This window comes from Lissotriton vulgaris, chromosome 1_1 (assembly GCF_964263255.1).
Source record: "Lissotriton vulgaris chromosome 1_1, aLisVul1.2, whole genome shotgun sequence".
Taxonomy (NCBI): Eukaryota; Metazoa; Chordata; class Amphibia; order Caudata; family Salamandridae; genus Lissotriton; species Lissotriton vulgaris.
Window position 1 is genome coordinate 2,121,146,697 of NC_141685.1, and position 13,789 is coordinate 2,121,160,485.

The 13,789-nt window shown below is 43.2% G+C and overlaps 1 protein-coding gene across 1 annotated transcript in view; it reads left to right on the top strand.

Moving 5' to 3' along the window:
- The window catches only part of POLR3B (RNA polymerase III subunit B), a 1,027,565-nt gene that overhangs the window by 372,297 nt on the left and 641,479 nt on the right, over positions 1-13,789 (top strand). Inside the window, exon 12 of the mRNA XM_086921773.1 lies at positions 8,521-8,655. Within this exon, the coding sequence (XP_086777899.1) occupies positions 8,521-8,655 (135 nt within the window). The remainder of the gene's footprint in view (positions 1-8,520; positions 8,656-13,789) is intronic.

Consider the following 13,789-nt stretch of genomic DNA (forward strand, 5'->3'; position numbering starts at 1 on the left):
GAATGTGTTTGAGTGGTTGCAACATGCTGGATTGGTCATTAAAAAGGAGAAATGTAAATTCAGGGAATCCTCTATAAATTATATGTGCCACACTATTTCAGGTGAAGGCATAAGCCCAAAGATTGACTTGGCAAACAGCATAATTCAGGCTCCTAAACCATCGAACAAAAACCAGTTGTGCTCATTTCTGGGGATAGCAGAATTTTGTTCAAAATTAATTCAGAATTTCGCCAGCATTTCTCAGTGTTGGGAATGGGCTTTTTGCAGCATTATTCCCAAACATTTTGCTTCTTCCTCCTAGTTTTTCCTGACATGCTGTTGTTGGCCTTAGGACTTTAAGCATTTTACTACTGCTAATCAGTGCTAAAGTGCGTATGCTATCTGTATAAAATGTGTTTATGGATTGGTGTTCCCCTGATTGGCATATTTGATTTACTGGTAAGCTTCTAGTAATGTGTGCTACGTGTGCCAGGGCCTGTAAATCAAATGCTGATTGTGCCACCTTCATAGGCTGACGCTAAATGTAGCTCAGGCCTGCTATTGCAGTGCCTGTGTGCAATCTAGTACTGCCATGTCAACCTGGCAATTGCACCCACTTCATAAGGAGTGGTATGCACACCGCTATTATTCACAATATAATCCATGTTTTTTCAACTTTGCACATTGTGTGCGGAACTGGGTCGTGCTTAGCCCTGAATGCACCATAAGTAATATGAAGCTGTGGGGAGCGCGTTATCAACGTTCCACTCCCAGTCGCACTGCATGATTGGATACTAGATCCTATTATTATTTCAACATTTAACCTCACTTGAAATTAATCCACTATTTTAATCTAAAGATGTTTTCCACAGTTTCTTCTTCTCATTTAATCTGATATACTGATTCCACTTGCCAGGCCCTAACCTTCCCTTTTCCTACATTTTGGTCACCCCTAAAGTAGGTCCGAGGTACCCTTCTGGGCAGGGTGCAGTGTATGTGAAAGCAGACGTGGTTCGTGCAGGTAACAGTGGGGGTACGAGTAAGGGGGGATTTCAAGGGACAATGCAGAGGGAAAATTAAATAATACATTTTCACTCAGCTACGTCCCTCGAAATCCCCCCTTACCCGGCCCCACCACTGTTACCTGCACGGACTGCTGCTGTATGAACGGTAGGACATGACCTGATGTGTGTGGCATGTCCTGATAGTGAAATACTACCAATTTAGTTTTTCACTATTGTAAGGCTATCTGCCCCAATAGGACAGAATGGGGAATTTGCTCATACCATTTTATGAACATTACTGCCCATGGGAACAAGATAGGAAAATAAAGTTTGATGTGCAAGAACTCCGATTGTTAAGCTGCCTCTTTTAGTGAGTTGATTTTTACATTCTGTGTTTGAATATACCACTTTTCGAAAGTAGGTATTTTCTTGCTTAGCTATCCAGAGTGCCTCTGCTAGGATGTGGATTGACTTTCTGGCTTTGGAGTGACAGGGGCTGGTGGGGTGCAGTAGCGCCAGAGAGTCTATATGAGTCAGAGCTGGGGTGAATAGACCTGGGCTGCATTTAGAGTAGGGGGAGGAGATTTCCTTACACCTGAATGTGCCTGGTCTGCCTTCCGCAATGCTGTCTCCACCTCCTGCCAGCAAGCTGCACCAGAGAGGACAGAACTGTTTTTGACTGGCATAGTGCTTCTCTGCCACCAGAGAAGAAAGGATTTTGATGTATAAATATTGAGGCCCAAACCCCAGAACTTTAGATCATCCCTGGAATTCAAGAGGACCCTTTGCCAAGGCGAAGAGCTGGAGGGACTGAGGAGAAGTACTGCCCCTTTGCTGTGTGCTGTGAGGGGTTGGCCTGCAGTTGCTGTTTCTACCAAGGAAAGGAGAAAGACTTTGATGTGTGCTGTGTCCCCTGCTTGACTGAGATCTCCAAGGGCCTGTATGTGCTGGGCTCCTGTTCTGAAGTCTCAGGGACACAAAGACTTCAACCCCAGCTCCCCTGAATTCTGCTGTGTGAGTTCTGACCTGCCAAGAGGTGCCTGTGCCAGTTTCGGAACTCTGGAGGTTGTTGCTGCTGTTTTGAGAGCTGGAAGAAAAAAGAAACGTGAATTGCAAAAATAGACGCATCGCTCTTCTTGCGGATGTTTTTCTGACTCATCTCCACGGCGTGTGAAGAATTTCCACGCATTGCTGTGCTGCTGCAAAAACCAACGCAGTGCCTGTCGCCACTGCAAGAACCAATGCATCGAGGGATCGAGGCTGAAGAAAACCGACGCAACGGAGCTCGGCGCCGCCACCACATCGATCAACTACGTATCCTGGATTTTGACGCATCCTCTCAGTGCAGCAGTATTCCCGACGCATCACCTGCGGACCGAAACCGTCACAAAGGATCGACGCATCACTCCCCAAACAGACCGTATTTGACGAAACATCTTCCTCTGCGTTCAGCGGGACAATTGCATTGCCTCCCCAAGGTCTCAGTAGTGACAGATCTCTTGGTTTCCGACACTGCAGCTGTTTGGCTTTGTGAATTTTGACGCAACTACAGGTACTTTGTGTAAAAGTCACGCTTCCATAGTTTTCAGTTTTCTATGGTACAAGATCTTAAACTTTTGAAAGTCATATTTTTAACTGTATATGTTGGATTTTTTGTGGTTTTGGTCTTGTTAATTATTATTATTTTTTTTTTTAACACATTTTTATTGACAGATTGCACACATGGCGCAGCACTCCGCACACCGGAGATGACTGCAAATCAAATACACAGCATCAGATGATTGGCAATATATATATCATTTTGAATCTAAAAATAACATCAAAATCTAACAATCCACACCCGCCCCACCCCTTATCCCACCACTTCCCCCAACTCCCCGCCCGGTTCCCACCCATCCCAGTCGCACGATATCGTCTCACACTTCATATAAGCAACGCTCTGGACTGATAGTGTACACACAGCTTCCATCCTGGCCCCTTTATGCCAATGCCGGCCAAGCCTCCTGTTCTGCCGGCAGCTCCAGCCACAGGCCCGATAGTCCACCCATCGCTGCCATATCCTGTAATGTTTCCTCGGGCCACAAAGATTGGCTGTTCCAGCCCCATACAGTAGTCTAGCCCTTTCTTCCACACCAGCACTAAGGGAGGCCGGGGATCTTTCCACGCTTTGGCCACATCTATTTTGGCTAGGGTTAGACCTAGTAACAGTAGGTGCCTTTTATATGTATTACCCCCCACGCCCTCTAGCACATGTAGTAGACCCAGTTGTGGAGTACGAGGGAGTTCCCACCCCAGGACCTCAGACAAACAGTCCCACACCCCTTTCCAGAACCTAGCCAAGGAACTACAACTCCATACTGTGTGGATCAACATCCCCACCTCCTGGCCGCATCAGAGACAGTCTGGGGAAGCAATCGGGCCAGCCCACCACAATCTCTCCCTTGTAAAGTAGACCCTATGCAGGTATTTGAATTGAATGAGCCTCAGGCGCATCGCTATGGCCGCACCTCTAGGGGCCTCGAGTGCCCCCGCCAATTTTCTTCCTCCAATGCCCCAATATCCCTTTTCCAGGACTCCCGAAGTTTCTGCAATGAGGTCTTGTTAATTTTAGATAGATATTTTATTTTTCTAAACTGGTGTGGTGTCTATTTGTGGTGGTTTCACTGTCTTACTGTGAGTGTTGGTACAAATACTTTACACATTGCCTTTGAGATAAGCCTGCCTGCTCGTGCTAAGCTAGCAAGCGGGTGAGCAGGGGTTATCTAAAGTGTGTATCCCCTTAACCTGACTAGAAGCAAGGGTACCTATTTGGGCAAAGGTTCCTACCTCTGCCTACTAAAAAAAAAACATGTCTAACTCTCAGCTTTTGACGTGTACTGTTAAAAAAGGGATTTTATGTTGAGTTGGATTGAAGAATGTATGTGATCGAGCTTTCAAGAGCATCAAAGGCAATATTGGAAAATTACCAACTTTGGGACACTTTGATGGTAATAAAAAATAACTTTACTACGGATGACAGCTTCAAAGGTTTAGGTGAAGCTTTTGCCTCTCGTTCATTGAAGGGTGCTGAAGAACAGTATTCCGTTATTGAGCGAGAAGCGATAGCCATGTATTAGGCTATACTCACTTTTTTGTGGGGATTGCCTACAAAGGTAAGGTCAGGCCATTGACCACTTACCAGGGTTTTTATGTGCAGAGAGTTGGAGAATTTTTCTTCTAGGTTAAGAAGGTGGACAGAGAGATTGTCAAGTTGCAGTTTAATGGCTGAATATGTACCTGATTGAAAAAACAGTATGGTGAACTGTTTATCAAGGTTGCCAATTGATCATTGGAGTGAACATTTTTAAAGTACTTTAGTAAGTTGTGTATGTGAATCAGCTTTGAATGATGAAGAATGGAAGGAGGCTAATGCAAGTGATTTGGATTTAGTGGTATTGAAGGAGTTTATCGTGAAAGGATGGCCATACAAAAAAGCAATACTGTCTACTTTGGAAAGATATTTGTGTGTGGAGGATGCGGTAAGAATTTCTGAAGGGAAGGTATTCAGGGTTAAATATGTGCTGTCTCCTAGAGTTTTGAGAGAAAAGTTGATCAATTTTGCCCTTGAAGGACATTTGGGCAGGAACAGGACAAATGTGAGACTGAGTGAGTGGTATCAGTGGCCAGGAATGGATGATGAAGTGGAAGAAGTTGTGAAGGATTGTTGGCATTGTGCAAATAATGATAAGACAAAGAAAAGTTGTACTGTTCCCTTGTCTCCGCTTGAAATTCCAGTAGAACCTTTGACCAAACTGGGTTTGGACAAAGCTGGTCCTTTTGACTTAATGGATCATAATGAAAAATATGTCATGCTACTAGTACAAGTGGATAGTCACTAAAAATGTCTTCAGTTAATACTAAAACAGTTTTGGAGTTCTCAAAGGAAGGTATTCCCAAAAATCATGTCATGGACAATGGAGTACAATTTGTGTCCCATGAAATTGAAATTTTCCTGAAAGAACTGTCTGTAGTACACTTTTATTTACCTCAAGCTAACTGTCTAGCAGAGAGTATGAATAAGGTAGGTAAGAGTTGTCCGTAGCGTGCACTTCTTTATAATAAGTCCTTGAAATATAGATTTTTAGGCTGGTATGAAACGATGCACAATTCCCACCTCTTGTATTCATGGACGTTTATGTTTTTCTTACAGGTGCTTAAATAAAGATGACCCTCTGTTTATCAGCTGTAGAAATCCTCTATGTTACACTCTTCTGTGCGATGCAATTTCCTGGCATGGAATGTGTAGTGCTTTGATGACCAGGGATAAGTTGTTTTGTGTCTATTAATTCTACTGCATCCATCTCCATGCACCATGAGCTACTGAATAAAGGTTTTCATTTAATGCTAACCAGCAGCAGTTGTTGCAGGTAGAAATCTGGCCAACTTTGTGAATACAGTTCCTAAAACACTACAATGCTGTTGGAGAACCTTTTATCCACCGCCTCAACATGTATCAAAAGTGCCCCTTGGCCTAGTATTGAGATGAAGGCAAAAACAACAATTGATGGACAGAATGCAGAACCGGGCCGGGCTGAAGACGGCTGAAATGCCAGAAACCGGTCCTCGGTAGCTTGGTTCCGGTCCAGGGAAGGCATGGCTTGGAAGTTCGGGCTGGACTGTTCCCATGAGGCACAGGGTCAGACTGATTTGCATATGGCCATGTCTGAACTGGGGGTGGCAGAGTGGGCTAAAGAACGGTGATGAATTAAACCCAGATCAGTTGACTGGGGGTGAGTGCTTGTATTGTCAACGCTCCGCCAATCATTTCCTTTGGTTTTTCTTTGTTCGCCATAAGTTGGCAGGGTATGCTCAGACGTGAGTCCCTTGCTCACTTTGCCACTGGATTCAAGCAAGCCAGGCTGAAGACGGTTGAAATGCCAGAAACCAGTCCACTATTGCTTGTTTCCGGACCAGGAAAGGCATGGCTTGGCAGTTCAGGCTGGACTTTTCCCATGAGGCACAGGGTCAGACTGATTTGCATATGGCCATGTCTGAACTGGGGTGGCAGAGTGGGCTAAAGAACGGTGATGGATTAAACCCAGATCAGTTGACTGGGGGTGAGTGCTTGTATTGTCAACGCTCCGTCCATCATTTCCTTTGGATTTTCTTAGTATTGAGATGAGGCATGTGTTTTGACGAAATTATCAAATTGGTTGCTCTGTTACTACAAAAAGCAATCCCTTTGACTGTGGCAGATGCGCATGACTTGCAGACATCCAGAATTGCTTTGGCGATTCAGAGGCTGTTACAGACTGAATACCCAACTCACTTTTCTAAAATTGCTCATACAATTTCAAATTCCACAGCAACGACTGGCTTAAGCACTTGTTTAAGAACATTGGATCTGGACTAGTGCCTGGATTTAAACCTGCCTTCCGGCTGATACCATTACTTTTTCACTCTTTATTCTCTAGTCTTTTTGGAGGATTTCCAACCAGTCTCCTGCTCATCAGCTGTGGTATTTTCATCTTCCTTCTGATCTGACGAGGAGATATAGAATCTGGAGTACACAGATCCAGCTGAACATAAATGCAGAGAAACCATAGCACGCTATCTTGGACATTCGTGGCTCTCTGAACTTAGCAAAAACTAGGTGTTGTCCTTTCGCAAAATGGACGCTATACAAGTAAAACATATGTTCTGGTGTATGAACTGTCAAGTTGAAATCATCTTGGAACTACATCTGGTGGATCTAACGGTGGTTTCCTGAAAGTGGAAATTCTCCTGCAACCGTTCCAATCACGCAAGAGACCATCCCAAGGCATGCATCTGACCCTATTTCAAGATGCTAATTATAATCGATCACTGTCACCACATCACTCTTCAGTAAGTTGCCTGAGGATTGGCTTGAGTCATTGTTGTGACTCAAGCCTCCAAATGAAATATTCTCCATCACTTAGTGCTTTGGAATTGCAACCACTTCATGATCCATCTAATGTGCAAGCTAATGACTACAAGCATGCATTGACTGTGGTTCTCCATGACTTCACCCATGCTGTATGTGAACCTAATGATATTAAGATGTCCTTGGAAGAGGATTAAAAACAACTTTAGATTCAACAAGAAGCGTGCAAAGGATTTTAGAATGTTGTGTAGCTGAAAATGTCAGGATACTATTTTTTTTAATTGTAAGCAGCATTATTTTTAATTGGCATATTAAGTATCATCCTTGATCTGTTTAATTCCCACCAACCATATCTCCTAAGCTGACAATGCTTTAGTATGCTTTTTATAGTAAGGTATTTTTAACGCTTATTTCTATATTATAACATTTTGAATATTTTATTGCTTGAAACATATATGGTCAAATTTATGTTATCATGCCTTATGTGAAGTTCTATTTATGTTTTCTCATTTTATGCTTTATACGTGCTTGACAGATTTTATGCCATTATGTTAGATATAGTGTTTTATATCTTAATGTCCTGGGAGCACGGATATCCCTATAAATTAGATACATCTCTATACAAATCTCCACACAAATGATGTCGCAATTCAGACCTACACACTGGGGATGACCTAAAGTCTACAAAGTCAGACTCTATCTTGTGCAGTCAGAGACTCCATCTTCTCTATTTTTGCAGTATTATTGACATGCCTGCATTTGATGCTGATGTTTATCTGTCCTTATCTTTCCAAGAACCTGTGAAAGTGTTAACTCATTCAAACAATGACATTGATAAGATACCTGATGCAACAACATTCTAGGACATGTGCCCTGTTATCTCTATTTCAAGGCCAGGTAATAAAATAACATACACAGTGTAGTCTGAATTGACTTTTTTATCTTTTGTTTATAAGGATGCATTTAAGTCTAGCATATTGATGCACACAGCTAATGTCCGGCATTCCTATGGTTATGTCAGAAATTCCTTTCTCAGGTAATATATAGTATAAAAGACTCTTCAATTGAGTATTTGGTAGGATATGTCCTTCGCCTCAGATTATCCCACAAGATTCTGCAAGATTGCCGTGATGCTTTTGCGTCTCGTTCTGCACTGAAGAATGATACCGAACCAAGTCTAAGAGGAGAGATGCTACAGCTGATATGTGTTTTTCCCCTTGAGGGAGCTCTTGCACCAGACTGCTGATAACTTCTGTTTTTTTTTTTGCTGTTAACAAGTATGCAGTGCGTTGATTCTCCCTAAGGAAGTCTAGGTGGAAGTTATGCTTCCCCCTGCTCTCCTATTGTAGCACATAGAAGTAGGTTATTGGGTGTCAGGTTGCTAGATGGAATTTTAACTATTATTCTCGTTTGGTTGCAGCATGCATTTGTACAGCTTTAATATTATTCTATGGGATTATTTTAGATGTAGTAAGCAACAGGATGAGACTGTTAAAATAACCGCTATTTAGTTAATTTGATTTATTAGTGTTGTTTTGTGTGATATATGGTAAATAGCAAATATTTATATACCATTTCATTGTATCTACTTTCACTTACAAAATCAAAAAGTGAAATGACAGCTGAATTTAATAATTGAATGCTCTGTTTTAGGTAAAAGAATTTCATTTTCGTGCAAAGTGTATCTATACAGCTGTAATGGTTCGAAGAGTAATACTCGCACAAGGAGAGCACAAAGTGGATGATAGAGATTATTATGGAAATAAGCGTTTGGAATTGGCAGGACAGGTAAGTCATCAATTCAATATTGTAATTTTTTTTAACAGGGAATTTTGTATCCTTTTTTTTTTTATTAAGTTAGGAGGAAGATGGGGTTAATACTTCACGTTAGCATACACCACCAGCATTAAAATTGCTACAGTTAGGCTTTGTCAAAACATTTGTTTTGAAAAGCAGTACACTGTTTCAACATGTGCATCAGGACATCCTACAATGAAAAGTATGTGAAGTATTTTGCTTTTCTCCTCCCAATAAATATTTTTGAGTCTTGTAAATAATGTTATTTAAATCAAGTGACCACCCAGTTGCCATTACATCAATTTGACCATGATTATGAGGCAGTGTACAGATCATTGTGATCAGGTCAGGTCAGGATGTCATGTCAGAAAGTTACTAGTGTTTTTTGATTTTTCAAGGTACAGCCATAGATCCAGCCCATTTGTATTTTAAGTAAACTATTGAGGGCGGGTGTTATCTTCAGCAATAAATAATAGCTGTGGAGCCATTTCACATTGACTGGTGGTCAGGACTGTAGAGTAAAGTGATTTGTGTATATGTAATATACTTAATTTTCATAAATCTGGAAGTAATCTTGGGAGTATTCCTATGGAGGACAAGGTTGCAGAGTGTTCGTCCAGGTAACTGAGTTTATGTTGTGATCAAGGATTAAAGATAAATCTCAGCTTGACTTTAAATTGTTTTACTTAACGATTTAAGGGATGATCTAGAGTTTGGTGCGCAAGGTACTCTGTTGCAAACGTGGCGGATTACCCTGTCCATCAAAGTCTCAGTTAAACTGCCTCATTTAGAGACATATTTACAACAAGTGGTGGTGAGGGACAGAGTCTCTGAATTAAGCAGAAAACTCTCACCCAGTCAAGAGATCAGGGCTAGATCCAACACCGTTTTTTAGCTCACTGCACCATCCCAGTTTCAGAACCTGGCTGTATGCAAATTAGTCTGTTCCTGTCCCAGTGCATGATGGGAACAGGGCAAACCAAACTACAAAAGCCAATTCTTACACTGGGAAGGAAACAAGCTCCCGGGGACCGGTTTCTGGCATTACAGCCGTCTTCGGCCCGGTTTGCTTGAATCCTGATGGTGCAATGAGCAAGGGACTCACATCTGAGTATACCCTTCCACGCTTAGGGTGGACAAAAATATTTACAACAAGTGGTGGTGAGGGACAGAGTCTCTGAATTAAGCAGAAAACTCTCACCCAGTCAAGAGATCAGGGCTAGATCCAACACCGTTTTTTAGCTCACTGCACCATCCCAGTTTCAGAACCTGGCTGTATGCAAATTAGTCTGTTCCTGTCCCAGTGCATGATGGGAACAGGGCAAACCAAACTACAAAAGCCAATTCTTACACTGGGAAGGAAACAAGCTCCCGGGGACCGGTTTCTGGCATTACAGCCGTCTTCGGCCCGGTTTGCTTGAATCCTGATGGTGCAATGAGCAAGGGACTCACATCTGAGTATACCCTTCCACGCTTAGGGTGGACAAAAATATTTACAACAAGTGGTGGTGAGGGACAGAGTCTCTGAATTAAGCAGAAAACTCTCACCCAGTCAAGAGATCAGGGCTAGATCCAACACCGTTTTTTAGCTCACTGCACCATCCCAGTTTCAGAACCTGGCTGTATGCAAATTAGTCTGTTCCTGTCCCAGTGCATGATGGGAACAGGGCAAACCAAACTACAAAAGCCAATTCTTACACTGGGAAGGAAACAAGCTCCCGGGGACCGGTTTCTGGCATTACAGCCGTCTTCCGCCCGGTTTGCTTGAATCCTGATGGTGCAATGAGCAAGGGACTCACATCTGAGTATACCCTTCCACGCTTAGGGTGGACAAAAATATTTACAACAAGTGGTGGTGAGGGACAGAGTCTCTGAATTAAGCAGAAAACTCTCACCCAGTCAAGAGATCAGGGCTAGATCCAACACCGTTTTTTAGCTCACTGCACCATCCCAGTTTCAGAACCTGGCTGTATGCAAATTAGTCTGTTCCTGTCCCAGTGCATGATGGGAACAGGGCAAACCAAACTACAAAAGCCAATTCTTACACTGGGAAGGAAACAAGCTCCCGGGGACCGGTTTCTGGCATTACAGCCGTCTTCGGCCCGGTTTGCTTGAATCCTGATGGTGCAATGAGCAAGGGACTCACATCTGAGTATACCCTTCCACGCTTAGGGTGGACAAAAATATTTACAACAAGTGGTGGTGAGGGACAGAGTCTCTGAATTAAGCAGAAAACTCTCACCCAGTCAAGAGATCAGGGCTAGATCCAACACCGTTTTTTAGCTCACTGCACCATCCCAGTTTCAGAACCTGGCTGTATGCAAATTAGTCTGTTCCTGTCCCAGTGCATGATGGGAACAGGGCAAACCAAACTACAAAAGCCAATTCTTACACTGGGAAGGAAACAAGCTCCCGGGGACCGGTTTCTGGCATTACAGCCGTCTTCGGCCCGGTTTGCTTGAATCCTGATGGTGCAATGAGCAAGGGACTCACATCTGAGTATACCCTTCCACGCTTAGGGTGGACAAAAATATTTACAACAAGTGGTGGTGAGGGACAGAGTCTCTGAATTAAGCAGAAAACTCTCACCCAGTCAAGAGATCAGGGCTAGATCCAACACCGTTTTTTAGCTCACTGCACCATCCCAGTTTCAGAACCTGGCTGTATGCAAATTAGTCTGTTCCTGTCCCAGTGCATGATGGGAACAGGGCAAACCAAACTACAAAAGCCAATTCTTACACTGGGAAGGAAACAAGCTCCCGGGGACCGGTTTCTGGCATTACAGCCGTCTTCGGCCCGGTTTGCTTGAATCCTGATGGTGCAATGAGCAAGGGACTCACATCTGAGTATACCCTTCCACGCTTAGGGTGGACAAAAATATTTACAACAAGTGGTGGTGAGGGACAGAGTCTCTGAATTAAGCAGAAAACTCTCACCCAGTCAAGAGATCAGGGCTAGATCCAACACCGTTTTTTAGCTCACTGCACCATCCCAGTTTCAGAACCTGGCTGTATGCAAATTAGTCTGTTCCTGTCCCAGTGCATGATGGGAACAGGGCAAACCAAACTACAAAAGCCAATTCTTACACTGGGAAGGAAACAAGCTCCCGGGGACCGGTTTCTGGCATTACAGCCGTCTTCGGCCCGGTTTGCTTGAATCCTGATGGTGCAATGAGCAAGGGACTCACATCTGAGTATACCCTTCCACGCTTAGTCTGCCCTGTTCCCATGATGCACTGGGCCAGGGACAGACTGATTTGCATATAGCCAGGTTCTGAGCTGGGATGGGGCAGTGAGATAAATAACGGTGATGGATCAAGCCCTGATCTTTGGACTGGGTAAGAGTGGTCTGCTCAATTCAGACACTCTGTTCATCACCACCCCCTTTTGTAAATCGATTTTGGCCACTATAGGTGTGGCAGGGTATACTCAGACATGAGTCCCTTTCTCACTGCTCCATCAGGATTCAAGCAAGCCGGGCCGAAGAGGCTGAAATGCCAGAAACCGGTCCCCGGTAGCTTGTCTCCTTTCTGGTAAAGAATTGGCTTGGTGGTTTAGTCTGCCCTGTTCCCATGATGCACTGGGCCAGGGACAGACTGATTTGCATATAGCCAGGTTCTGAGCTGGGATGGGGCAGTGAGATAAATAACGGTGATGGATCAAGCCCTGATCTTTGGACTGGGTAAGAGTGGTCTGCTCAATTCAGACACTCTGTTCATCACCACCCCCTTTTGTAAATCGATTTTGGCCACTATAGGTGTGGCAGGGTATACTCAGACATGAGTCCCTTTCTCACTGCTCCATCAGGATTCAAGCAAGCCGGGCCGAAGAGGCTGAAATGCCAGAAACCGGTCCCCGGTAGCTTGTCTCCTTTCTGGTAAAGAATTGGCTTGGTAGTTTAGTCTGCCCTGTTCCCATGATGCACTGGGCCAGGGACAGACTGATTTGCATATAGCCAGGTTCTGAGCTGGGATGGGGCAGTGAGATAAATAACGGTGATGGATCAAGCCCTGATCTTTGGACTGGGTAAGAGTGGTCTGCTCAATTCAGACACTCTGTTCATCACCACCCCCTTTTGTAAATCATTTAGAGACAGGCAGAAAGTAAGCATTCCTCCATTAAAGCACCTTTTGCTGTTTCAATGAAAGCTTACAAAGCAGCCCAACAAAGTGTGGCTTGTCAGAGTAAAGCTTTTACACTACCTAATCTATATAGAGCAGCTTGTGTGATGGTGGTTTTTTCCTGTCGCACACCGCCAGGTAACACCTGATGGAAGGACACGAAAACACTGGGAGAGGGGAATGCAAGAGTGTGAGGGTGATTGTTTTTTAGTTATAAGGTCGGTGAACAGCCTATCTAAACCAACAACAGATATCTACCAACCTTTTTTGTGCCTTGATGCTGTGCCTCCTAAGTATAAAGGTGACTGCTGGGCTAGAGATCATCTCTAAATTTGAAGAACCTAGACTTGATGTCCTAGACTTGATCTCCTCTGGCATCCAGACAGCCGCATTACATTTGAAATCCATTCCTTAGTTTAGAATTCTTTATCAATCCATTAAAAATCTGATTTGTCTTTTTGCAATTTATAACAATATGTAGATTGAGGCCATTGTCAGGGTAATCACGTAAACAGGTTCACTTATGTGCCCCCTGAAAATCAAAAGGCCATTGCTACATTCTCTAAAATTGTCTCTATTATTCATTAAGTAATCTTTGTCTTTTTATTTTTTTTCCGTAATATATAAATGATCAGATTCACTTAATTTGTCAAAAGACATAATATACACTTTATGGTTCAACCTCATTCAAAAACCAATGTATCTTAAATACGATTTTGTCTCCATGCTGTAATTATTGGCATGTCTCATTCCTGTTATTCCTTAATTAATGAAAAGGGCATATCAAGCACATTTTTAAATACTTAATCCAAGACTGGACAACACGATCCCACATGTAGCTGCATTTCAAAATCATGTTTGTCTTAACTGCAAATTCCCTGTCCAAATATAGCTTACGGTTACAGGTCTGAAGTATATTGATTTCTTCCACCATGTAAAGGAAAGCACTATTTGGCGTAAGACTGAATGTTTGGCAATTAGGAGATTCAGAGGGTACTTATACCT